The sequence below is a fragment of the Sorex fumeus genome, unplaced genomic scaffold, assembly GCF_029834395.1.
Source record: "Sorex fumeus unplaced genomic scaffold, SorFum_2.1 ptg000010l, whole genome shotgun sequence".
In the NCBI taxonomy this organism is placed as follows: Eukaryota; Metazoa; Chordata; class Mammalia; order Eulipotyphla; family Soricidae; genus Sorex; species Sorex fumeus.
This window is the reverse complement of record NW_026606067.1, coordinates 32,440,214-32,467,671: the sequence shown is the minus strand read 5'-3', so window position 1 is coordinate 32,467,671 and position 27,458 is coordinate 32,440,214. Positions and strand designations below refer to the sequence as shown.

Below are 27,458 nucleotides of genomic sequence, written 5' to 3'. Positions count from 1 at the left end.
CCCCTGTCTCATACACTCTATCCCACTCCCCACCCCCCAGAAGTGTCCTTACACATCTTACTTTCCTTAACTTCTCATTGTTGAGCTGAGAAGCTGGATTTTGTTCATTTGTTTCACGAATGGCGTTTTGTAATAAAAATATTTATTTCCATGTAATCAGTAGATTTTGTTGAAATGTGACGGTTGCCTCTAAGTAACTCTTTTCACCCGTTCGTTTAACCACACATTCCCTATGTTATTTCTTCAATATTGTTGATAAAAATGACCATGTTTATTAGAAAGTTATTAATCAGCCTATAGTACTGATCATCAAAAGCAGCATTTCTGCTGTTAAAGGTTCAAAAATAATCCGAGTGATCAAACTGCTTAATTCCACTCTGGGGCATTCCTGGCATTTTAATAATGTATCAAAGTATAGGGCAGAAACGACCAATCATCAATCTCTCTAAACCTCAAAGTATGTTATTTGTGCAGTTTCTCTGCGTGAAGAAAAAAAAAAGTTTCCGATTTTAGAAGTCTTTTTTTTCTAAGAAAAGTAGGATTTGAGAAAGGAGTATGTCTTTCTTCCGACCTAACAATGGAAAGAACAAATTCGAGTACGAATTTCAATTCACAATAAGTCTCCGACTTTTTCTGAAGATTTCTAAATAACTTAACTCTGAGTCATCCTCCTCCTTTCTTACCCAAAACCTCATCTAACCCCCTCCAGTACACTACCTCCAGTCTTGGTGCACGCACCCTCACACCCCTGAAAACACATTTCCACCCCACCACTCCCATCCCCCAACACAGACACACACACACACACACACACACACACACACACACACACACACACACACATGCACGCACGCAAGGCAGTGCGCACACACCCTGGGCTCTCTGGACGTCGCCACCGAAGGAAGATATTTCCCTGGGGAAAAAGAAATCCTGCCGGGCGCGATCTCCCCATTGGTCATTGCACCAGAGAAATCTACATGTTTCAGGGGGATGGTGCATCCCTAATCCGTCGGCCCCCGCCGGACTCGGGTCTGGGCGACCTTTTGGTGACCTCTTCCGCCCGAGGAGGCTGCTGTCACTTTAAAAATTCACTGAAAGAGGAGCCCGTCGGGCTTCCGAGCGCGCGGGCGGCGGGAGATCGCCCCTTTCCCCCTCGCCCCGGTTCCTTCTGGATGGCCGAGCAGATCCTCTTTAAAGACACAGTTCCCGAAACAGAACCCCGGCGGCGGCGGCGGCGGCGGCGGCGGCGCGGGGCGTCGCGCAGGGGGACGATCCCAGGAGGGTCCGGGCCCGGGGAGGGCGCCGCGGAGGACCCGGAGGGGGGCGAGCCGCCCTCGCCCTCCCGGCCCCCACCCCCGGCGACTCCCCTCCTCCTGCCCGTCCGGTCCTCCCCCGCCGCCCGGCCCGGCCGCGAGGAGTGCGAGAACTTTTAGTGGGTCTCAGATAACTTTCATTACACCTCGGGCTGATAAGAGCCGGGGAAAGTGAGAAAAGAGGGAGGCGATGTGAGCCCGAAGGAACTGCAGCGACCTCTTGCAGGAAGGGGGGGGAAGCGGGGGGAGCCCAGGCACATCCAACCCGGGTCACCCCGAGGAGAGGCATCATCTCGGGTCTTAAAAACACACTGTTTGGAGGACAATAAATCTGAAACGCGTGGTCTCGGCGAGCAGATCCTCGGGACGGACCAGGTCGGAGGATCCCGGCGCGCGGCTCGTGTTGGTGCCCCCTCCCCACTGACACCGTGAAATGTTGACCGGGAGCCTTTGAGGAGGAGGCGCGGCCGAAAAGCCGGGGGGTGCCTGCGGCTTTTCGCTTGTTTTAACTCTTCTGTGATTGCCTTGTATTGCCGAGTTGAGGCCACAGAAACCCGCAGGTAAGGAAACTCGACTTACAACAACAACAACAACAACATCAGCAACAGCCCAAAAGGAACCGGGCTGGGCGCCGTGCAGAGTTGGCGGCGCGGGACGGTGCCCTGTGTCCTGCGTGCGTCGCACCGTCCCGGGGCGCCGGCCCCGCCGAGCCCCGCCGCCGCCGAGCCCCGCCGCGGCCGCTCCCGGGGCCTCGGCCGGCGCCCGCCGCGGCTCCGCGCCGCTCCCGGGGGCGTCGGGCCGGCGTCCCGCGCCGCGGCCCCCGCGCCCTCCGCGCCCTCCGCTCCGGCCCGCCCGCCCGCGCCTCTCCGTGGGGCGCAGGGACGCAGAGGCGGCGCTGCCAAACTCGGGATTGCTGGCACCAGCCCTGCGACTTCGCAGCGGCTGCTGGGCCGAGTCCACCTGGCCGAGGAACTGCATGGCTCTCCGACGTCGAGTCGTGAGAAAGTCGGACCCCTCGGCTGCTGGCTGGTGGGGATTCTCCCCCCTCCCCCCCCACCTTGGCTGCTGGGATTTTTTTTTTTTTGAAAGGGCCTTTTTCTAAAGTCCACTTAAAGGACTTATTTTTTTTAAGCTATTTTCGGACATTGACAGCTTTTAAAAACACAGGGGTGTGTGGGATATAATGACGAAAGATGTGTTGTTCCTTTGATTTTATTCGGTATTTTCGAACCGATGAAGGCGTTGAGGAGACAAATGAAGTTCTGGAGGCAAATCAGAAAAGTGCATAATTTCACCCAGGGGGAGACGTTCTAGAGAAAGTTTAGATTTTGTCTTGGGGCAGGAATCCTGAGAGTATGAAAGTTTCAAATGTTGGTGAAAATGTGTGAATAATCGTGTAACATGTATGGAGGGCGTTCTGTGCAAATGAACCTTTTAAAATTTAATTTCACTCTTGACAGTGGCAATGGTCATAATGTTAGCACAGAATAAAATTACACCTAGAATTTTTATGTGCACTGCATGCAGTGCCTAGCTCCCTGCGCCCGCGAAGGGGAATGCCCCAAAGCTGAGCGGGTAGATGCTTCTCGAATTTGAAATTAACAAATTTTCCACGTCTTTCTGAGACTATGAAATGGAACCGGCGTTGCATTTCCCTGACTTCATCCTATTTCCTTCATCAAATACTTCTTTCGTGTGTCAGTGGACCTGCCTCCCCCTGCTTTTCTAGTCAAGAAAACAACAAAAGACCAACCAGGAAACAAACAAAACAATTCCAACTTTTAACTCCTCAAAAATGTATATGGCTCTTGTCATTTATGTACCTTCCAGGCGTCTGCAGGGAGGGAGGAATCTCAACTTTTCTTCTGAGTTATTCAGTATTAAGAGTGGAAGGAAGCAGCCTAACGTGGGTAATTTGATAAATAAGAAATGGCTAAAACCTGTGCTCACCAAAGGGTATTTAACATAGACATTTTGTTGTGTTTAATGTGAAGAGATGTCCTTGAGGAAGCCTTAATTCCGCTGTGTTTGTGAGTGTTGTAGCAATGATTATTCCTAGCTTCTGTTTTGATTTTTCTTTTTTTTAAATTGTGGGACTGCTTATTGCCCTTTAATTGCTCCTGGCCAAAGGCTTAATCATAATGCCTCTTGACTAGAGCGGCTCAGAGCACTGCCCTTCTCCTTGAAGTTTGTGGTGAGTTAATGACTTGAATCTGCAACTGAGTGATTACCTGAATTCTGTGCAAAATTGCTTTGAGTCTCTATAACCGAGAGTTTAGCTTGAACGTTTGTGTAGATATAGATACTGCTGAGTTCTGTGGTGGGTTAGTTAGCTCGTTAAATTTTGAACTGGGCTATATTGTTTAGACTTTGATAGGAAACTTCCTCAAGTTTTCATTAACTGATTGACATGAACATTTCTAGGCTCTCTGGTAGATTCCCCATCAGGTCAGCAGCTCTGCTGCTTTTGGTATTGATGTTCAGAGTAGTATTGCTGCTAGTGAATCAGACTCTCCTTGTCTTAGCTTGCAAATTTAAAAAATGGACATTTTCCACTTTGATATTTGTTCAGTGGGTGTCCCAAGGATGAATAATATTAAGGAGAGGCCAAATGCAGAAAACTCGTTAAAAATGACAACCTGCAACTACGTGTAAAGACTGAAATTTATCATCAGCTGTATATTTTACCTGTCCACATCCCACTTTCGTTATTTTTGTCCCACAACAATGTTCATTTTGTCCCACAACAATGTTGCATTGTCGTGTGTCAACTAAAACATTAAGTTGCCATATTTTTCATGAGTTTACTAATAGTCTATTTTTATGTGCTTTTTCTCAAGCTTGGTCAGAAATATCTGTGAGATAAATCTGTAATCTCCATCAACTGATGGCATGCTTCAGTTATTTTATTTCATGAGTTGCTTCATGAAATGTAAACTAAAAAATTTAATAATATTCGAAGTTTTTGACTGTATTCATTTAAAGTAAAAAATGTCTAAAAGCAGACACAGACTATCTGTACCTAAAACATGGAATACTGAGTTGAATGTTATACAGATATATTGTTTAGTATTATTTTGGTTTAAAAAAATCACATTGAATAAAATTAAGTCAATAAGATACATTCATCCCTAAGAAGGAATCAAGAATTTTTCAAAGCCAGCTTTTGTAATAATAATTGCTTTGTTCTTTTAAGAAAGTCATACATGACCACTTCTAAGATAACTTATTATTCCTTCTTTATTAACATGCATGGTGTTTAACTTTCTCTTAAAGATTCAAAGGAGGGATGTATGTTTGAATAAAATATTTTCAAGCAATTCGTTACTCCTCTGACTGTCCATAGAAATTGATTGTTCTCTTCTTCTTCCTTCTAGATCTTAGATGAGTTTTGCAATGTGAAGTTCTGCATAGATGCTAGTCAACCAGACATAGGAAACTGGCTCAAGTACATCAGGTTCGCTGGCTGTTATGATCAGCACAACCTCGTTGCATGCCAGATAAATGATCAGGTATGTTGTAAAGATTTTTTTTTTGTCTATGTTTGAGAGCACTAAAGTATCAATGAAGCCTGAAGAATAAAAATAACTGAGCTGCAATAGACCCTTGTGGCCTGTTTATTGACATGGTGAAAGGTAATGTACAATCATGTAGGTAAGATGCAGAATAAAAATAGGTCACAGTTACTTTCCTCCAGTACTACTTATTTGAGTATTTTATTTGCTTTGTACTGGTGCAATTCATAACTGCTTGAGATTTATGTAATTGAATGATTTTAAAATACCTCAAAAAATAAAGTACTGTTTATTTCAAACTATTACCATTTTCTTTAAAACATCCGAATAGGAAGATATTTGTAAAAAGTATTGAGCTAATGGAAGACACAGTGATTGTGGAGAAATTGGAAGTGATACATTTGAAATGCTTGATGGATATTAATTTAAGTAGGTAGGTACTATCTGAGTTGTAGATATATGATCGTTGTGTGGACTTATCTCATTATGCATTTTCTATTGATTTGCTTAATTATCAATGAGAAATACTTAAACTAATATTATTTTATATGTGGAAAAGTTTAAAAACATTACTTCTGGAAACTTCTTTATGGAAACTCATAGAATGAGGTTAACTTTAATAAAATAACAAAGATCATGAAAATATTATCAGTCATATTTTACACTTAATGAAGTTAGTTTATGAATTTTGAATTTTGTGATTTAGTGTGACTTAGTACCCAAAACAATAAAACACGAGTTTTATTGTAATCTGTTCATTCGAATTTTTTTTAAAAAATCGTTGCTTAGGACTTAATTATAGTATCATTTTTTTCTTCTACCCAATAGTTACCAAAATTGTATACATTTCAATGTTAAAATGGTTTCTTGGCAAATCTACTATGAAAATTACCACCAAGAAAAATAAAAGTTTAAATTAGGTGTTTCCAATTGAAAGCTGTTAAGTAATGCTTGTGTCATATGGTCTAAGACTCTATTTCAATCATCGTTATGAGATTATTCTTTGGCATTTTACCAGCTACCAGATAATTTTTACTGACTAAACTGCATAAGAGGTAGTAAATTGTAAAATTAGGTTTAAATGGGAATCATTTAACAATCCTCAACATATATCAAAAATAATATAGCAATCACTTATTTTTCTTTTGCTGAAAGAAAACAAGAGGCATTATTGACAAAGAAAAACATTATTAAATTAGCTATTGATTGAGAGTAGAAAATATCCCAAGTCCATATGAGTTACCCTCATCAGCAACAACATTTTTTGAGCACCCACCATTTGTAGAAGTAGAAAGTACATAAGTCTTGGTAAATGAATGAATTGTTCCAGTTATGTTACCAAAAAGGGGGAAAAAAGAACTGGGACACCTCATAGGGCAGCTGTAACATGAACTAATGTATTATAGCATAAGAATGATTTGTTATCTGTATTTACTGACAATAGAAGCTGTTTCCTTAGACAAATAAGGCCATTTGTAGAATCAGTAAATGTCTTATTGAAAATATATTTTTTACTTATCATTTGCCTAATATTTTATAACAAACTCTTGCATTAGGAATCCTGATTGCCTGTAAATGAAAGGCATTTTAGTGTTCCTAACTATGAAGTAGAATGCTTATCAGAGTAAGCACTTATAATTTTAAGACACTTTTGAGAAACACATCACAGAATGCATTCCTTTAAGACAAAATCTGCTGGTTTTGTACCTTAATGAAAGCGTATTTACTTCTTTTCACTGCAGAATGAGGGAAAATAGTGAATCAGAAAAACACTGATTTCACATTAGATGCATCAATATTCGATATATGTATCCTTTATTTATCTAAGTGTCCTTCAGTATAAACTTATGCATTATGCTAGCAGGAATCTAAGATGGAAACAAAATGGCTATCAAATAACATAATTGTGAAATTGACATTACATGGTCAAGTAAGTTCACCCATAAATAAGGAGAGAGGAACGTTAGAGTTAAAAGTCAGATTTGTTTTATGGGCATATATACATAAAATCACACTGATCCCAGTTGTGGAGGACAAAAGAGAGCAGATACCCAACTATTGGATGCAAATATTTTAAACATGTTCACCTACAAACTTGTATACATACTTCTAAAGTTAAGACTAGCAATTACAGGCAGCTTTGAAATATGAATGTTGGAATAGGTATAACAATAAAAAGAGCTGACTAAAGAGATATTCTCTCTATGTGTACACATATATATGAGTATATTTTGTATATATATATGTGTATATTTGCTTTATATTCCAATAGAAATTGGAGCTGCAAAATGGTGAAATGGCACATCTCATCACATAATGAACATAATCTCATCACATAATCAATTGTGTGAGATATTATTGAATATCCAGATACAGAGATCCCAGATCAGGATTGATTTCATGCATTAACAACCTCAGCTCACCTGCACAACACAAAAGTGAATGAAGTAGTCTACAATAAAAATTCTTAAACATTTGTCTTTGCTCTGATTCTTAAAGCTCAGGTTAAGAATGTATTTTAATAACAAGACTAGTGTAAGTGGACTATTAAATGAGAAATTTCATGTGGTTTAACTGCAGTCTGGTCAATGTAGTAATTAGGACATCTAAGAAAGAAAGGGAACAGATCAACAGGGACATAAAAGCGTATAAGTTGTAGCTTACTTTTGCATATGCTCGTGTTTTTGAGGATCAAGTTTAACCAATTTTATAATGAGGTGGAAGAATTCTACAAAGGAAAATAAATGTATTTGCCAAGATATATAGTTCAGGAGTAGTGGGGCAGTCAAAATGTATATACTGAATGAACTATCTGATTTGCTTAGAGGTGAAGATTCCTCAAGAATTTAGAACAAGCATGGATTATGAGTTCAAGATAAGATGTACAGAATCCAATCTATTTTGTATCATAAAAACAAAAGCCATTAGATTTTTTTAATAAGGCCATTGTACAAGCCTTTTATTTGAGAAGGTTTTCTTGAGTTTGAAATTTTTAATAAACTTCTAAGTCATTTTATTTCAGCATTTTTTTCAGACTAAAGTGGACTTGTAGCAGTTTTCTTTCTTGACAGTGTTGCCTAGAAAAATTTGAGTGTATGAATTTTAGATGTCTCTTTCCAATCATGTCTTCAAAATTATTTCAGTGACGTTTTATGAGATAGATATTTGAAAGTATTGGCACAATTGCTTTAAACTATAATTTCTAAATACTTTTAGCTTCTAATTGACTTTGTTAACATCCCTTCCTCCCATTCCCTAAATATATTGTATTAACTATAGTTCGTTATCTTTGCAAAAGAATTCAGCACCAAAGATACTAGCACACAGACCACAATCACATTTATAAACAAGCCTTTTTCCATTGAAATCTTAATTACTCTCCCTTTATTTCTTTAACTTTCTTTGACTTACTTCTTTCTTTCACTTTCTTTAACTTTCACATGTATTGTTATACTGTTGTGACCAACATTTAGCTGGAATTTTTTTGTTGTGATAGAAAGTGCTTCTGCATTTTTATATCTTAACCCTATGAAATTGTTCATGGTTGCTTTAAGGAGCTATAACTATCTCTGAGAAGTAAAGCAGGCAGGCACAAATGCAGAGAGTTGGGCGAGGAAAACTTTCTCCAGAATAGGTCCTCAATAGGACCAGATCTTCTGAGGAAGAGAGAAAAATGTTACTAGTATTCAGAGAATTTATTTACATCTGAAATTGTCCATGTGTTTAATGTCAAGTAGGCCGAATGATTAGATAATTTTTCTATTTTCTTTAATCTGGACAGTTTGATGTCCTTTCCTTTGATGTTTTGTAGATATCTTACTTTTTTCAATCATTTCAGTGGAGGATGTAGCCCATTCCTATTGATTTGGTCTCACCCTGTTCCTGCCTTTTCTTTCATCCTTTAATAAGTTTCTTCCTACCTCCATATTTCTATTTCCTGTCCTAGATCAAAGACCTCCCCCCACTCACCCATTTCATATGATACCAGTTCTCATCTATGAATATGTTCTCAAGTTTTCCTCAAGTATTTCTTACTGGTGAAATTATTCTAGTTGTAGTCACCATGTTATGGCAAAGTTCCTACAATTAAACATTTCTATTGATAGTAATTACAATGATATGACCATTAATAGTAATTACAATGATATGACCATCTGCTTTGGGGTGACATTGTTTGTGTGTAGGGGGTGCATTTTGCATGGTACAAGGAACTCTTGGCCTGCTCTGACACAATCTACAAGTGGAATAAGACTCTCAGAAATTGAAGACATTATTATCTCCTTATTTACACAAGGTGATAAGTCCTTTTATTTTTAAATAGTCCCAAGACAACAGATATTTAGTAAGTAGAATAAGAGATGTCTTGTTTGCACACTGAATAAAAAGAAATGTGTCAGAAAGAGATTACATAATATCTAAAGTGAATTTAAAGAAAAAAAGATATAGAAGAGTGAGTGTCCTTCAGAGAATACATGGTTAGAATTCTCAGGATATTCTGCCAGCTCCCTTGTGGTTAATGAACAGCAGCAAACTTCTAGTGTTTTCAGTTGGAATAGGTATTGTTCTCATTTGTGCTTTGCCTTATAAAGTTTTAACTGCTACCAGGACAATCATGGCTGAACTGGCATCTACCACCACTTTCCCTCACCTAGGTCCTCATCAGTGGTTCTGTCACCAGCACAATGGAAGCTTATTATGAACTCAATTATTGAGTTATTGAGTTACCTTCTTGGGCTTTTATTGTGAAAATGTTTTTCTGCATCATTCAATTAATACAATTTGTGTGGAAAAAAGGTCAGGGAAGATCGGGATGGATAAAGCAAAATGTCATTTGTTAACCTCTTTCCATATTTTTTTTAAATGTTTGTGTCTACTGTCAGGTAATTTGTTAATTTACTCTTCCTTTACAAGGATTTCTGTCTGCATTTTCTATGAACTCTTTTGATGTTAAAATTATTATTGGCTTTGGGCATTTTCTTTGCTTTGCTTTTAAGTCAAGTTCCACTTTTATACCAAAGTTATGCTTTGCTGTTTTAAGATGAATGCCAGCTGGCAATCCCAGAAACTGGCTTTGTGAATGGTGCCTTAGCAGACATTAGGGGGATGTTGTCTGGCTGATAAGTCACTTCTCTTACCCCATGGTGAAATTGTCTCTGATATGGTTTGTTATTGACTATTTAAATCATAAAACCAACACTGTCTTCTCCCATCCTATCCCTTCATGTAAAAAATATCCCTTCATGTAAAAATACCCAGGGCATGACACTGCCACAACATCACACAGACAAGGAATCTTAAAAGATAATACCAAGTATTCTTTGACCTTTAAAGTTATTAGTAGTTACATACAGCATCTTTCATTCAGAAATACATGAAAAAAAAAAACATACCCACCGTTGATTCCAGCTGCTTCTGGAATGGTGACAAATAGGTCACTGCATATAAGCCTTTAAGGAGGAAACTGTGTTAAGTCAAGTTCCTTAACTATGTTAGTCAAAGACAAAAAAAGCCTTCAAGCTTAGTAAGAAACACAAAGGTGATCTTTGACTTCCTCATCATAAATGGTTTGGGATTCTTCGAAAACATTCTGAACCCTTCAGAATAATCAGAGGGTTGTCATAGATGCAGACAAAACTGGCACATTAAAGACAAGTGACTAATGGATATTTCTGGGGGCACTGAAGGGATCATTAAAAATTAAAGGGTCAATCTGAAAGGCTTATAGACTGGATACACCTTAGGCTCCAGGTGTAAAACGGGGTGGAGTTTTATCACTTGCCCTTTTGATGCACTCTAGAACCAACAGTCAGATCTCTCTGTTTTGGTTTCTCCCATAAGTTATATTTTGTTTTCACTTCATACTTATATAGAGTAAAAAATAGGGAAGGGGTGGGATTTCCCTTCCAAATAATATTTTTGTCTTGGAAATAATGAATACATAGTTTTTGTTTTGGAAATAGTTATAGTAAGACAGTATCTATTCTTTCTTAATATTTTCTAGCCTTTAAAGTGTCACCCTAAAGACAAATAAATGATAACATATCTTTGGAGAAACTAAGGAACCAGAGGGTGGTTTGCTTTGGCGAAGGTTTGCCCTGATAAAGCCTTTATTTTCTAGGACAAATATCTTTGCTTTCTATACTCAAATCCCTCTGCTGAAGACACTCCTCCCAACCCCTTAGTTAGGCCCAGGGTAGGTCCTTCTTTCAGAGGTTCAAAAGAATAATTGTTGCCTCCTGAATTAGGGTTTCTGACATTATTTTGGGCAATCTAGAGACCCAGGCCATATTTCCTAAAGCTAGCACTGTAGACTTGATGTTGCCTCTGCAGCACCAAGACTGACAGATGTACTCATATCAACTGTTGACTTTGTTCAGATTGCAAACTGCCATCTCGCTCCATTTCCACCCACCCACCACATGGTGAAGTTACAGTCAGCTTATCCCAGTCTTCTGAATGTAAATGGATGGAAACTATGGACAGTAAAGCATTCAGGCTGAATATTGAGATCTGGGAGAGGAAGAAGTCAGCTGTCAACTTCAAAGTGAAAAGAGGGCAGTAGTCTGAAAAAGTTCTCTCTCAGTACAGCTATATAAGGGAGTACATTTCTCTATTATTTCAATTATTACAACTTCCTGAATAGGTTGAAGGTCATTCATAATTCACACTTCTGTCATTTTTTGGACATGCCAAATGTAGTCTATTAAGCATAAATAAAACCTCCAGTGCTTAAGCAAGAAAAATAGATGAGGATTCATAACAATGCAGCCTTGTTCATTTTTTAAAAATTAAATGATATGTTTTCTTTCTTTTATGGCATTTTTTTGCCCTTTATGCACTGGATTTTCCTTCTGTCTCAGTAGTAGAAGTATAATTTTTAATCAAAACAAGTATAGCAAATTAGATTTCGAGGTAGGTCAGACAGATTTTAGATTTTTCTGTTTATAGGATAATAAACACCTCCCACTTTTTTATTGTTTATAATTCCGAATATTGCATCATTAAGTTGATGTAGAATTAGGTTGAACACACACCCTAACAGCATAAGACAGAATTAGATTGAGAGTCTCTTATGATCTATTAACTTTCCTATTAGGATGCTTTTATCTATATGCTCTTTAGTGGCTGTTGTTCTGAAACTAAATAACAAAAGAAAACAAATATGTAAAGGAACATGATAATTATAATTCCAGCTATACATGATGTAATTATATTGCATACAATACACAATATGTTTAGTTACATATTACAGGTGATGTATGATTAGAATCAGTCACAGGTCATCAACCAATTCATTTATATTCATATAAAGATACAAAACTGTTAGTCTTTTATACAAATCTTTAATTTTCCCAAATGTATACTTTGCCATATTTTTATGTCACATATTAAATACTTATTATATCCAAATACCATTTGTTTATATGTAGCAATGAAAATACATCTTCTGGACGTTAACATTTGAGAAGTCAAATCTATATTGCCATTGTTTTTAAGTCCTTGCAAGCACGCTGTGGAGTATTTGATATGCTAAAAAACAGTAACAAGTCTCACCATGGTGACGTTACTGGTGCCCGCTCAAGCAAATTGACGAACAACGGGAGGACAGTGCAGTACTACAGTGCTTAGCAAATATTAAAGGGTATTTGTTATGCTATTTGAAACTGATCTAAAGTTTGATTAAAATAAATCAAGTTTAATAATTATGTTTTGAATAGCTTCAGTATACATTTGTACTGTTATATTTATTTCCTAAATTGAAGTGAACATGTAGAATTTCTAATTTTATTTTTTAATATTGAGTTATGTTGAATAAAAATTTCAGAAATTCCACAAGTGTTAATTTACCAAATTAAGAAAATAAAAGAATGCAAATATGTTATTAAGACATTTATTATTAGCATCTATCTAAATTGAAATAATCAGGCACCCTGATAATGTGTCCATAATTATAAATATAGAAATATAGCTCTCTGGAATAGTAAAAAGGGCCATCAAGATACTGAGAAAATGGAATATTTCTTGTAATGAAATTAAGGTCAAGTCAACTTTCAAAAGTTTCAGTTGCATACTTATTACACATCATACTTATTAAATGTATTATCAGGTATAGAATAGAAAACCTTAATGGTTTAAAATATTTTAGAATATTTATAATGATTACAACTTTAAAAAGTAGAATTTCCATATAATCCTATTTTTATCTAAGAAGTCATCATTACTTTATTTTTTCACCTAATGTTGTATTTCCCTTCTAATACCGCATTCAGAGACATAGAGCAAAATAATAAATAAAAACTCTTCTCTATAAATTAAACCTTTTTTTTTCTAAGTGTTTGAGACTTTTAATTGAATTCTTCCCCAAATTCCAGATCTAAGATATTTTAATTTGGGATCCAGATAAATTTTTCCATAAAGTCCACTGATGAGAAATATAGCTGTTAGCTTTTTAAATCAGAATTTAATAGAGGAATTGACTCCCTTCCATATCTCTCCAACACACACACACACACACACACACGCACGCAATCTGGATAAGTTATATCAATTGTGTCTCTGATTCTGGTGCATAACAGAGATGACTTGATTCAAAAATTGCCGCCTAGCAAGAATCTGAGAATATACAGATTTACAAGACTTTATGATATTATTATATAGTATTTCTATATAAATCATAAGGAGAATTTACATAAAGCATGACTTTGTTGTACTTTTGACCTATTCTATAACATAAAAGGTTGATACGGTATTTTTTTGAAAGACTTGATTCCTCTCATTCCCAACATTACATTCCACCATTCCCAACAAAATTGTTCTGAGACATGTTGTTGTTTTGTTAAGCTAATTTCACTTCTCAAATGCCTGCTGAGAAGGCACTTGATAAATAAAAATAATAATAATTATTATTATTACTATATATTATATATCTCTGCATCAAAGAAATGAGATAAAATGAAGATCACAAGTGGTGGCAGTACCCTGACATAAAACTTTCATAGGATTTGTATGGGTGTGGTAGATGGGGCTTCAAGGCACATTGTTGGAATATGAGGAAGCATGCCCAGAATCTGCCCTCATTATGCCTGGCATTTGCCAGTTTTCTCCTAACCTCAGTTTCATGAGTACCATAAAAATTCACTTAAAATCGAAAAGAACACCCTGAAGTTAAAACCCACTAAGCTTTTGCCTTGCCTTTCAGGGCTTGGAATGTCACCTTTTACCTCCAGTAAATAAAGCCAACATCAACACTCTCCCATGTCTTTTATTTTTTTATGCACTCAGTATTCTTCACATGACATTGGACACTTAAAGGGAAATTGTAGTGGTGATCTACGTTCTGGCAAAGAGAATTGTCTTTATAATATACTGTTACAATGGATCCATCATTTTCTCTTGTTTCTTGGACTGTTCACACTGGGTTTAGTAAATCTTAAAATGGAATTAAAAGGGACATGATTAATAGTGAGCTACAAAGAAATAATGATATCATAATACTTTCTTAAAGTGATCTGGCATGTACGTCTAAGCAGCATTCCCCAACAGATACAACTAGACTATTTTACTCTCTTGGAGGGAATTGTCTCTTTAACCTCACTATTTCCGAGAAGCCACCGAAAACTTCTAATATGTCACAATTCAAATGTCAACATGTTGTTGGAAAGGAAGCTAATAAGTTAAACCTTTAAGAGATGCCAAAAAAAAAAAAGGTGATTCAAACTGTTGAGAAAAGTCTATTGTTTTCTAAGGGGAAATAGAACTCAAGAATAAAACAGGGTACTTATAAGTACTTAGCTGGAAGGTTTGTGGGTTGGGGAGAAGGAGCAAATACAATTCATTTTTTAAAAATCTGGTAATTTGTACCTCTGCAGAGACTTTGTGGAAGCAACACATAATAAGAGAGGAGTTTTCCTAACATAGTCTAGAGTTTATCTATCTATGGGTAGTTCTAAGAATCTTAGTTTATATTAAAAATATGAAAGCAGCATTTTATATTTGGCACTATCTTCTAATAAACTCCATGTAGTTAAATATTTATTAAATAAAAGATTTTTTATTTTGACAGGACAAAAACTAAGTATAAAATATTCATTTAGTTTTTTTTTTTAATTTGCCCAATTTTTTGCTCTGGTCTCTTTATAGAAAAATAAACAATTGGACTTTAGAGCCACCTACTGGAATAAAGAGGCACCTGCTTATCTTTTATGACTTTCTATTCAAGGATAGATGAATTCAAGTACAGTTAAAAGTTTCTGGTTTTACAAGATGATAATTCATGCAGTCTACTTGAAATATCAGATAGACCTGGAGATCGCTGTAGTTAAAACTAATACCACTTGGAATATATCCTTTCCATATCTTAGTAGAGTATGAAAATGTGTTATATGATTTTTCTTCCCACTAGAGAAAATATTGCAGTTATTATTGACTTTGGTGGTAGTGGTGTGTGTGCATGTGTGTGTGTGTTTGTGTGTCTGTGTAATTGGGTCTTGTTTTTGCCAGTTTATTACATAACTATTATTTTTTTCATATCTTCTGCTTGGGTATCAAATTAGAATAACTTAAATAGAATGACTTAAATTAAGAATATATTTATGGAAAGCAAAATAAACATCTTAAATATTTTCATAATTAAATGCTTTTATAAAAGAGAAAAGAAAACATTCTAGAGCTCATCAAGTTAATTGGGCAATGACTTGCATAGGGTCACAGAGTTGGTTAGGGGGAAAAGTATAGATAGCTTTTGGATATTATAGGTCAGGGTTCATTTCCACACTTGCTCCAGTGCATTTTTGTCAGGAATTAACATTTACTAAAATCCTTTTTCTCCTCTGCAGTTTTGGAAAGTAATAGGAATAACTATTGTTCATCTATTATAGTGAATTAATTGATTAAAGGCATAGTAGTGCTTTCAAAGCATTGACAAGAGGGCAGGTCTGAGATTTAGACCTTTAGACCGTGTTCTTTAGGATCTTGCTGACATGGGACTTTGGAATATCTGGTCAACCTGTTGCTTAAGAACATCTTGTTGAGAAGGTTCTAGGTTTGAGAATTGGTTCAAGATTTTGTCCTTACCACTTTTAGTATGTCTACTGCTGCATAATTCAGCACTTTGAGTATATGGTTCATTGGAGTGAAGCATTCAGCGAAGGGAAAGTTAACCATTACACAGGGTATATGTGACCCAGCAGGCCTTGCATTAAGAACATTTCCTTTGTGAAGTAGGAGAAAAACTTTGTGAATTGGCATGAGAGTCACAGCTTTCCATTTGTCACCTATAAGTACCCAAAAATACCCCAAAGAAGTCATCAAAGTTCTTGGTTAAAAAGAGATTTTTTTTAAGTATAAGAAAATGTCTGGATACCTGGTGTACATCCTCCCCGTAAATTCATCTTTCTCTCTTACACTCTATCCTTTTTTGGTTTTTGAAGGTATTTTACAGAGCAGTCACTGACGTTGCACCGGGAGAGGAGCTCCTGCTGTCCATGAAGAGCGACGACTATCCCCATGGAACTATGGCGCCAGATATCCACGGTCAGTACGGCTCACACCGCTGTCCTCATTTCCCTCTCTGGAAGACCATGATTCAGTATGCAAAATGGTCCTTCACACTTGGCGTCTCTGGTTCTCCAAAGTCTTCAATACTAGTTTTAACAAGTTTCTTCCTCTGTATCACTGCTTTTTGATTTTTTCTGGCTAACTTTAATGGTGAAGCTAAAGTAAGTAAGTACACTTCACTTTTGTGATGTGTATGCTAAAGATATTTTGAATATTTGAACTCAAACTTCATAGGGTTAACTCTTGTCATTGCCTTAGCTGGTAAGAATATTTTCATTGTACATCCCACAAACTTGGTTTGGATTTTTCATCTAGAGCTAATGGCTGGATGAAATTAAACCCTATTTTTTCCCTATCTATACTGGGGAAAGTGTTACTACTTCCCTAAAATCCTGATCATTTAAAATCTTATTGGAGTGGGTAAGGTAAAAGAAGATTAAGAACAAAAGTACAGACAAGGAAATTTGGAAGCCAGAGGAATTACTTGGCAGAGACCCATTCTTAGTCAAGTGAAGGGACATTTAAAAAGAAGCATTATTACTAATGACTTTTTTTTTTCCGGAAAGATTGAGAGAAAATTTTGTTTTGATTTGTATCATTGGGACGAGAGTTTAATCCCTTTTCTTATTTCCTGTTTCTCTCTGTCTAATATGGTGTGAATCTGCTCATCATCTGGTGATGTTCTTAGAGTATTTTGTAGTTGGAAGGACCAATGGGGAAGTTTATCTGCACTAGCATAACTCACATGGAGAGGTGATGTCACACCATTTTCCAGTCCTCCATCATCCCCCAAGAGACCTCTGCCTACCTCCTAGGACAGAAGCTGCCATTACTGGCTTGCTCTTCGCTTAAGAATTATTTATTTCTTTTGGTAACCTTCTGCACCTAAACTTGATAACCCTATTTAATCTGCATGCTAGTTTACCTTTCTGCTCCCCCCCGTTCCTCAACCCTGTTATTGATTTGCTGAAGTGAAACCACTATTATGTGTAGATTATAGGTGCCAATGTCCCCATTTGACCTTTCTGTTTGATTTGTCAAGCTGCAGCTGGGACTTCCCAACTTCAGTTGCTGTCAGTTTTTCTTTTCTTTCTTAGCGAGAACAGAAAAAGCCCCTAATGGCCTGCTACCTACTCTCACTTCATTTACCACTCCTCCTCTAAAGTTGCCTTATAAACCTGTCATACTGTACCACAGGTCTATTTTCTCATGAATCTGACATGAATCTTGTCCAATTCATTAATCCATATTATTCCTGTTGTTTGAAATGCTCTCCCTCAGTCCTCTTCACCTTTTTAATTTAATTTAATTTTATTTGCTTTTTGGGTCACACCTGGCGTTGCACAGGGGTTACTTCTGGCTCTGTACTCAGGAATTACTCTTGGTGGTGCTCGGGGGACCATATGGGATACTGGGAATCAAACCCAGGTCGGCCCGTGTGCAAGGCAAACGCCCTACCTGCTGTGCTATCGCTCCAGCCCAACCTAGCTGATTCTTATTTACTAGGTCTTTGTTTGTTTGTTTAAAAGAAATTTTTCTTTTGGTTTTGTTTTTGGATTACATCTGGCAGTGCTCAGGGCTTACTCCTGGTTCTGCACACAGTAATTACTCCTGGAAGTGCTCTGGGGCCCATGTCAGGTTCCAGGGGATTGAACCCAAGTCAGGTGCATGCAAGACAAAGGCCTTACCTGCTGTACTTTCTCTCCAGTCACTGTTTGTTTTATTTTGGTTTTCTTGTGGGGGCATACCTGATGGTCCTGAGGGGCTTTTCCTGGCTCTGTGCTCAGGAGTGACTTCTGGCAGTGCCCAGGCAACCATTTGTGGTGCCAACAATTTCAACTGTGATTGACTAAATGCAAGGCAAGCACCCTACCTCCATTCTCTCTGGCCTACGTTTGTAATAAAGTTTATTATTTTATTTTTATTTGTATTTCTGAACCTCTCTGATTGGTAGGCGAGGCATGTAACTCTTGGCTACCTTACATCTGTCACACCAGCATTTAAGTAACCCCTTGGGCTTTATTTTATTTATTCCTTCAAAAACTCAAAATTTTGTAGGAGACTAAAATGTTCTTTAAAAAAAAGGAAAGAAACAAAAAAAAAGAAAGAAAAGAGATGAAAGTCATTGGAGAACTGGCTACAAATTCTTCCTGCCATTAATCTCAGCATGATGAATTCTTTTTAAGGCTTTGTGATCAAGTATATGTGATCTGTGTATGGTAATATGTTTTTATAAGTGTGCTAAGAACTACCCAAATGGAAAAATTAGAAATGCTACCATTCTCTCCTGACACAACCTTCTTAACTCAAGTCTCCATGACTACTATTTCTTGATCTTGCTGATAAAAAGTATAAATTATTAATAGATTTTATATTTAACAGAGTAGAAATAATTAGATATAATTTATAAGAAAAAAATTTAAGTATTACTGATTCTGAGATAATAAGGCTAAACGTTTGCTAAAAACATCCTCTCTAGTACTGGAATATATAATGAAGCATTTTCAAGTTTGTTGATATTTACCAAGTTTAAGCATGGCTTAAGTGGGACCAACTTTAGCTTATAAACCCTCCGTGTAACATAGCAGAGAGAGAAAAGGTTATGGGTTAGAGGGTGAGTCAAATCCTTGAGTAGTGATTTAGCTCTGTAATCCCTGAAAATTTAATGAATTCTTTGAGTTTGGATACCCTCATCTGAAAATTGGGGAATATTTTGTGGTATAATTCCTCATAGTTTGGGTTTTAAGAAATATAAGTAATCCATATGAAAGTTGAAGAAATGGATGATGCCCAGTAAGTTGCTATCATTGATTTTAATAACCCATGAATATTAAACCCTAGAATTTTGCATAATTGTTGTACAATTTTATCTGATAAAAAAGAAATAATAGTTACAGCATTCACTTATATTACTGTTATTAACTTTTCCATGGCTTCTTTTTGGGGGATTTGGGGGATGGGAGGAGTATGGGAACATATCTGTCAGTGCTCTGGACTTGCTACTGGCTTTGTGCCCAGGGATCATCCTGGAGGTGCTCAGTGTACCATATGTGTTGTTAGGGCTAGAACTAGGGTAGCCCTGGCATATCTAAATATATGATTTTTCTTGGAGGCCGGGGTCATAGCTAGCAGTGATCGGGCCCTAGTTCTGGCTCTGCACACATGGATCAATTCCTGGTGGGGAGGGAGGACCATATAGGGTGAGTCTGGGTCAGCAGTGCTCAAGGCCCTGACTATTGTACTATCTCTCAGGCCCCCCACATACATTATTTTTAATCCATGCTGAGACGGAATAACAAGTATTTTTGTGTCTTTCATAATTCAATAATGCTGGTTTATGGTGAAATTCCTGATCACCACGTCTTTGTGCCACCTGGTTTATTTTCACAGAAGAACGGCAATACCGCTGTGAAGACTGTGACCAGATCTTTGAGTCCAAGACTGAACTAGCAGATCACCAAAAGTTCCCGTGCAGTACCCCTCACTCAGCATTTTCAATGGTGGAAGAAGATTTTCAGCAAAAGCTTGAAAGTGAAAATGATCTCAGAGAGATACATGCAATCCAGGAGTGTAAAGAATGTGACCAAGTTTTTCCTGATTTGCAAAGGTTAGAAATGGCATATTGTACTACAAACTGTGTTTATTTACTCTGCAGTAATCAGAGTAATGCTGAATTTTCAGCATTTATACATTTGGGAATTTGGAACTACAGTGAGTTAGACCAGTATGTTAGTGTCATATTAAAAAAATTCTCATTGGTAAAATCTTTACAATGAAGTTTATTATTTTTATCTTTATTTCATGCATTCATGTTTTTGGAATTTCTTGTTTTTGTGAAGCAAGATAATTTTTAGCGAATGTAACTTACTTAGAAAGATGTGAGTAGAGAGAAAGAGAGGAAATATGTCTTCAGTAGAGAACACGGGCTTCTCCACAGTGGAAAAAAGCAAGCAAACTGACACAGAGACAAGCAAGTAATATATATGGTCTTGAAGGCAAGCCAAAATTTGTTTTGATGATAAAAAATAATGTTTTATTATTAAGTAGTGTCATTGCAACAGAAAATTAACATTTCAGTAATATATGACATAGTAGGAAAAAGTGCTGGCAGAATAAATTCTAACTGCTTATAAGCAAAGCAGTAAAGCTAGCTCTAGAAACATTTAGATGATAAAAATCTGACTGGCTCTGGTACTCACTTCTTTAAAGACAGGTGATCTAGTGATCAGTGTAACACATGACTTGATTCAGCTATTTATATAAGCTGCATATATAAAGCAACAGAAGCATGTTTAGTAAAGAAAATGTTAAGCTTCCTAAAAGGGAAAAATTAACATAAGTGAATAATTATTTAATGCTTATGTGTTTAACAAATGAAGGTTATATTTCAGTGATAGATTGACTTTTCATAAAAGTTAATCTACCCTTTATAGATAGATAAAGGATAGTCCTTTGAATTTAAATGAAGACCATTTAAAAGTTTTCATTTCAAGAAAATAACAACCCTAGCATCTATCCTAATAATTCCAATAATTATGCTACAAAGTGACCTAAAGATCATAGTGCAATTTAATAGTAGGGTTTTTGTATGTTGCTTGGTCTTTATCCTAAGGTTTATGATCAATTTTAGTATTTATTGCATTGTATTCATTATAATGTATTGGGCACTTAAAAATCCTTAAAACTACAATTTCAATAAGCATAATATCATTGCATTTAAATGGGATAGTGTCTCAGTGCCTGTATTCAAGAGCATGAATTCTCAGAGTTTGTCTGAATTCCGCCTATTGTAGTCTACCTTTTTCTATCCTTTTCTTTCCTTGCTGCTTCCTCTTTCTCTTTCTTTCAACCAATTGTATTGATTTCTGTACAACCTCATTTTTGATTAGATCCACTATAGGAAAGGAAGTCATACAGTTGTCATTGATTTTAACTCATAAACATCTGAAACAGCACCCAGAACAACACATTCCTGTAAGACATCGAATCAAACCACCAATATCCACTTTTAAAATTTAGACCTAATTATGCTATTATAGGGAAAGCATCAGGGAATAGAAGAGGGACTCACAGTGTCTTTAAAACTCATATTTGTTGACTAATATAAACATCGGCTGGAGTGATAGCACAGCGGTAGGGCGTTTGCCTTGCACGCAGCCAACATGGCCGACCCGAGTTCGATTCCTCCGCCCCTCTCGGAGAGCCCGGCAAGCTACCGAGAGTATTTGATATGCCAGACACAGTAACAACAAAGTCTCCAATGGAGACGTTACTGGGCCCGCTCGAGCAAATCGATGATCAACGGCAGGGCCTTTACCTTTACCTTTAATATAAACATACCTAAACAATGAGCCTGCATGTTTGTTAAAACATAGGTTTGTCATTTTAAAATGCCATGGGTGAATATAGTTTAAGGATTGGAAAAAGTGAACTACTAAGCATAGATTAAAAAGGTTTTATACTATAAATCAATAACTTTGATGCCAGTTATTCATTGTAATTTTTCACTTTTGTTGTATTTTCACAACAAAATAATAGAGTTTTTTTTTAAAAAATGACAGATAAAACAATAAAAGGTAATTCTTACTTCCTACTAGAAGAGTATAGAATCTTCTTTTCCTACTAGCTATAAGATTAAGTTTGAGTGAACTCCACCTAATGCCAAAACCAACTGTCGGTTTTGTGCCTCCAGTCAAACATTCAGTGGAAAACAATAAGGAGAACTAATTATCTGGCATTGGATGAAACCTCAAAGTTCACTTTTAGGATGGCTAAGCATATGATGACAATGTCACTACGCAATCTGATGTCAATCATCCAAGTGGCATTTATGGTTATATAATTCAGCCACTTGCAAAGCCTACATTCCACGAATATTTTCCACTTTTTTAATTCTATGTTACTGCTTTATACACTTAAACAAGTGAAAAATCCTTTCCGTTACTTTTATAATGTAAAATGTTAGGTAAAGAATATCCCTGTCCCCTTCAAAAGGGACAGAAACAAAGGTTTATTTGCAAAAGATGAAAAGAATCCAGAATGCTAAGCAAAGCTCTGTAAAAGTAAAGTAAAGTAAAGTAAAGGCCCTCCCGTTGATCGTCGATTTGCTCGAGCGGGCCCAGTAACGTCTCCATTGGAGACTTTGTTGTTACTGTGTCTGGCATATCGAATACTCTCGGTAGCTTGCCGGGCTCTCCGAGAGGGGCGGAGGAATCGAACTCGGGTCGGCCATGTTGGCCGCTTGTAAGGCGAACGCCCTACCCGCTGTGCTATCGCTCTGTAAATCAGAATATAATTTGTGAAAAGTAGATAAATCAAGGGATTCACTGTGTTGTTCCTAAGTTTATGAAAGCTGAGCACCTTTTGCTTTTATGAGAACCACTTGTATTTTTATTCTCTGTATCACTGATTAGCTTTTAGCTAATGTTATTATTCAGTATAACATTCTGAGTGTTATATTGGAAGGAGCAAAAGAAAGAAAAACTTTTGCTTTGCTACTGATTTTCTCCCTAACTCTCTTCCATGTAATTATATTTTGAATATGTATATCATTGAGATAGAAAACAAGAATACGACTCAATGTATAGGACAGTATTTGCCATTAGATTTCAGTTTATTATTTAACATTGGTTGTTGGCTTATGATATAGGTCACAAAATGGTGTAACTTTATGGGTTGCTAAGGATGACAGTGAGAATAGCAATTTGTATGATGATTCAAAAGATGTCCCTGACTCATTTCAATGTTAACAGCTTGCATTGATATCTTTCAACTTTTATTAGCATTTCAACTTGTGTAATAGGTGATTATGTACTGCAGATAGTGATAGGCCTTTCCTGTGACTTCCCACACCTGCATTCTCCTGGTACCTTTTGTTCATAGTGTTATCATCACTTGTGCTCAAATAGAATAGCATTACCAACTTTACTGACTCACGGGAAGGAAAAATAATTTTTATTTGCCAGTTTGAATAGAAGTATATGGATGATTATGAGGTAGAGAACAAATATGAAAAGTATTTCTAATTTTTAAGATATGGAAAAAAGTTATTTCAGTCTTTCATATACATATATGCACAGTCTGCACAATCACAGGATAATGTATTTAAGGCACATTGAGGTTTTTACTTAAATTTTGAGTAATCATTTCAAAGAATAAAATATGGAAAATAATGATTATTTCGATGTTTATCATCCCCAACTCCTGTTTTTTTTTGGTGTTCAGTTCCACATTTAGTGATGATCGGAGGCTTCTGACTTTTATTTTGGAGTCACTCCAGTAGGGCTCAGGGAACCATATGTAGGATTGAGGATTGAGTTTGACCCTTTGGCATGTAAAGCATATGCTCTAGTCTGCTAATCTTTTTTTGCTGAGTGTATGCTATGTCTGTTAGCTTTTCTTGAACAGTTTTGTAACTCTGTATCTCATGGATATTCAATTAAAAAAACTTTAATATGGAGATATTTCAAATATGCACCAAACAAGATGGTGGTATAATAAATCTCTGTTATGTTCTGTTCAACATTTCTCAGATATCTATAAAAAGTAAGGACTTTAAAATATAAATTCAGCAAACATTCATCCCCTCTTGCAGTGCTGGGGAGAAAGCTCAGGACATGTGGAGTATAAGCCACATCCCCAACTCTCACACAATGATTTAAAAATTATCCCTTAATATTATGGGATGTTTAGCCATTGTTCAGATTCTCCCAGTTATAATAACTTTAGAAGTCTCTTTGAAGTAAGTCTCATCATTGCAATTAGTGACATGTCTTTTGTATCTTTTTATGTATAGGTTTTCTAAATCAAAGTCAGAAAGTTTTAATGTTCCCATGACATTTTATTTATTGAAGAAACAGTTCTTTTTTCTAGTAGCAATTCCTGAAATCCAGATATTGATGAATATATCTAGTTGGTGATTAACATCTTTCTCCATCTTCTCTTTTCTGTAAACTCATAGTGAAATGCCAAATTTTCATCAGATGTAGGTTCAGTGGTTTAGGAAGTATATCTCATTGATGACATTATTTATTTATATCAAGAAGTGCTGAATGAATGGCCTTGATTCAATAATTCTTGAGACTGCAAAATGAATGTATTCTATAGCTATCATTCTTCATCATTTATTATCTGGGTCACTTCTGTACAGAGATTATTTATTATTTGTTTGCTTACCCTAAACTTAAAAGAAAAGCAGGCATTGTAGATGCATGTTTACCTTTGCTTAGAGTTCTCACAATAATATTGATGCTTAAGTATCTTCCAAAGGTGATCAAAGTGAGGTTCTCTTTGTATGGTCTTAAGTATTGCAATTGTTAAAGTACGTTAGTTTGGTTTTATTGATGCTTAAATTTTCTTATCAGTGGGCATCTCTTCAAGCTGGTACCCTAATTGTTCTGTCATGAATGATGTTCATTTTTGTTTTCTCTCCATAGCAAGATAATAAAGAATCATCTTGTAAATTTAGAAGTTATATAGCCTAGTATGTCATGTCAGTGGACTTATTTATTTATTTTTGAGTTTTAGTCACACCTGGCTGTGTTCTGAGGCTTGTAGTGGCTTGATGTTATGGGATTGCTCTCAGTGGTGCTAAGGGAACCATATGGTGTCAGGAATAAAGCCTGAGCCTTCCATATACAAAGCCTGCATTCAGCCAATCTCTCTGCTGCTGAATGTCACTTTTAAAAACTAGTTATGTATCATGCATATAAACTGGCAGCTAATCCTTCTAGTTTTCTCAGACTTATTTTATAATAATAGGGACATATATATGCATATATATAAAAAGCAATTTGGACATATGTCTTTATTAGTCTAAGAAATATAAAGTGCATTTTTGTCATTCGCTAGCCTGTTTCTTCTCTTTCCTCTTCCTAACATAGACTCCTTTTCCTTCGTATTCCTTTGCCAGTTGGATTATTAATAAAATGACATTCTGTTTATGAATATATTCATTGTCACCATGTCTTATTAAGTCAATTGTTCTCTTAACAGCCTGGAGAAACATATGTTATCACATACTGAAGAGAGGGAATACAAGTGTGATCAGTGTCCCAAGGCATTTAACTGGAAGTCCAATTTAATTCGCCACCAGATGTCACATGACAGTGGAAAGCACTATGAATGTGAAAACTGTGCCAAGGTACAGTGAATTTGTAGACTACTTGGCTTCTCCTTGTCATACTGCTCTCTCTTAATCCATCACTTGCTATGATATATAAAAACAAGCCTTGAGAGGGGAAACTATAAATATCTTGAGAAAAGTAGACTAAGTGTTGTATGCTAAAAGACATTAATGCAGTGTTTAAGAACACTTAGTGGGTATTCTTTTATTTTTGTAAGGGAGGAAGTAAGGTTTAATGGTGAGTTCCAGAACTACGTGTCAGACATCTTTGGTACATTTTTGGTTCTACTATTGACTTGCAAACCCTGTATTGTCTTATGGAGAATAAAAATTTCATCCTGTGCACATTACTGATTTTTTAAAAAAGCAATTTGTGAGGAAGTCCATATGAAGTTTCTGAATGCCTGTTTAGGAAGAATTGGAGACAACCCGTCACCCCCACTCCCACTCCCCATCCCCACCACCAAGTTTCCACTAGAAATTATAAAGAAGTTCTAATTAGAAGTGTAGCACCTTAGAGGCCAGTAGTACTATATGGGTTGAAGTGAAAGAAGTCACCTTGACCATTTGTCAGAACTATGGAGCAGGAATTTATATAATTTATTTTTTCTCAATTAATGTAAAGGTACCTGGTGACTTGATAGTTAATTTCTATTTCCAAAATATTTTCATAGCATTTGAGTGTCTTTTTTCATGCTGATAAAAATGATAACCTTTGAAATTATGTTAATGATGATTTGTTATAGATGCATAGTAACATTTAATAGAGCAAAATCTCTCAGTTTTGTCATAGTGTTTAAAGGATCAAAATAATACAACAACCTTAAAATTATCATGACTGGGGCTGGAGCAATAGCACAGCGGGTAGGGCGTTTGCCTTGCACATGGCCAACCTGGGTTCGATTCCCAGCATCCCATATGGTCCCCTGAGCAGCGCTAGGGGGTAATTCCTGAGTTCAGAGCCAGGAGTAACCCCTATGCATCACCATGTGTGACCCAAAAAGCAAAAAATAAATAAATAAAAAATAAAAATATCATGACTAACACATTATTAAACACCACTCTAAATGTGACCAATTAGATTTTGACTGTGGCTGAATAATTCCATTAAAAAAAAGTTTTCTATTACAATGAGCACATTGTGTAAAGACAGGGAGCTAAATAATTTAACTGAATTTAATTGCCTACACTAGTGAAGTCCCCAGTTTGGAAGCATGCCTCGATCTTCAGGGAAAACAAATAAACAAAAAGAAATAAACCAAATTCCCACTTGAGTCATTCCTGGTCTTCTTTATTGTGTCCTTGAATTAAGTTTCCTGATTAATCAGTACTCATTTCCTAGCAGGTTTTCACGGACCCTAGCAACCTTCAGCGGCACATTCGTTCTCAGCATGTTGGTGCCCGGGCCCACGCTTGCCCGGAGTGTGGCAAAACATTTGCCACTTCGTCGGGTCTCAAACAACACAAGCACATCCACAGCAGTGTGAAGCCCTTTATCTGTAAGTTTTCCCCAAGTCCAGATCTCCTTCCTGCATCTGTCCCTCCTTCAAAAGGCACCATGACCAGGAGAGTGGTTGTGCATGGCCTTGCACTGGGAGGGCTCCTGATGAGCTCCTTAAAGTCCCAATCAGTCGGGTTGTTTTCTGTTAGAAAACCTTTTATAACCAGATCCATGAAATTTTGTCTATGATCCCAGGAGCGTTTTCTTTTAGATGAAATCAATAACGAGTCAGAGACCAAGAGAAGTCATTAAAGAAGGAAAGAGACGTCCTTCCAGGTTGTAGATTTAATAGAGACATTCAGTTTTGTGTCACACCGAAAATGCTCTTGGCTTTGTCAAACAGCAAATATTTGCTAGCACATACAAGACGAAGCAATACAAATGTGTTCTGGATCAGAAAGAGCTGGAAGAATCCTACCTGGCTAGTAGGCTTACAACTGCATGTGTGC

The 27,458-nt window shown here is 36.8% G+C and overlaps 1 protein-coding gene across 4 annotated transcripts in view; it reads left to right on the top strand.

Moving 5' to 3' along the window:
* MECOM (MDS1 and EVI1 complex locus) overlaps positions 1–27,458 on the top strand; it is a 633,666-nt gene that overhangs the window by 566,271 nt on the left and 39,937 nt on the right. For 3 of the 4 annotated variants that reach the window (XM_056110745.1, XM_056110744.1, XM_056110742.1), the window contains exons 3-7: positions 4,691–4,825; positions 16,258–16,360; positions 19,775–19,991; positions 25,379–25,526; positions 26,854–27,007. In XM_056110745.1, coding sequence (XP_055966720.1) covers positions 4,691–4,825; positions 16,258–16,360; positions 19,775–19,991; positions 25,379–25,526; positions 26,854–27,007 — 757 coding nt within the window. Of the gene's footprint in view, positions 1–4,690; positions 4,826–16,257; positions 16,361–19,774; positions 19,992–25,378; positions 25,527–26,850; positions 27,008–27,458 lie in introns of all 4 variants that reach the window. The other variant, XM_056110743.1, reaches the window with a different exon arrangement.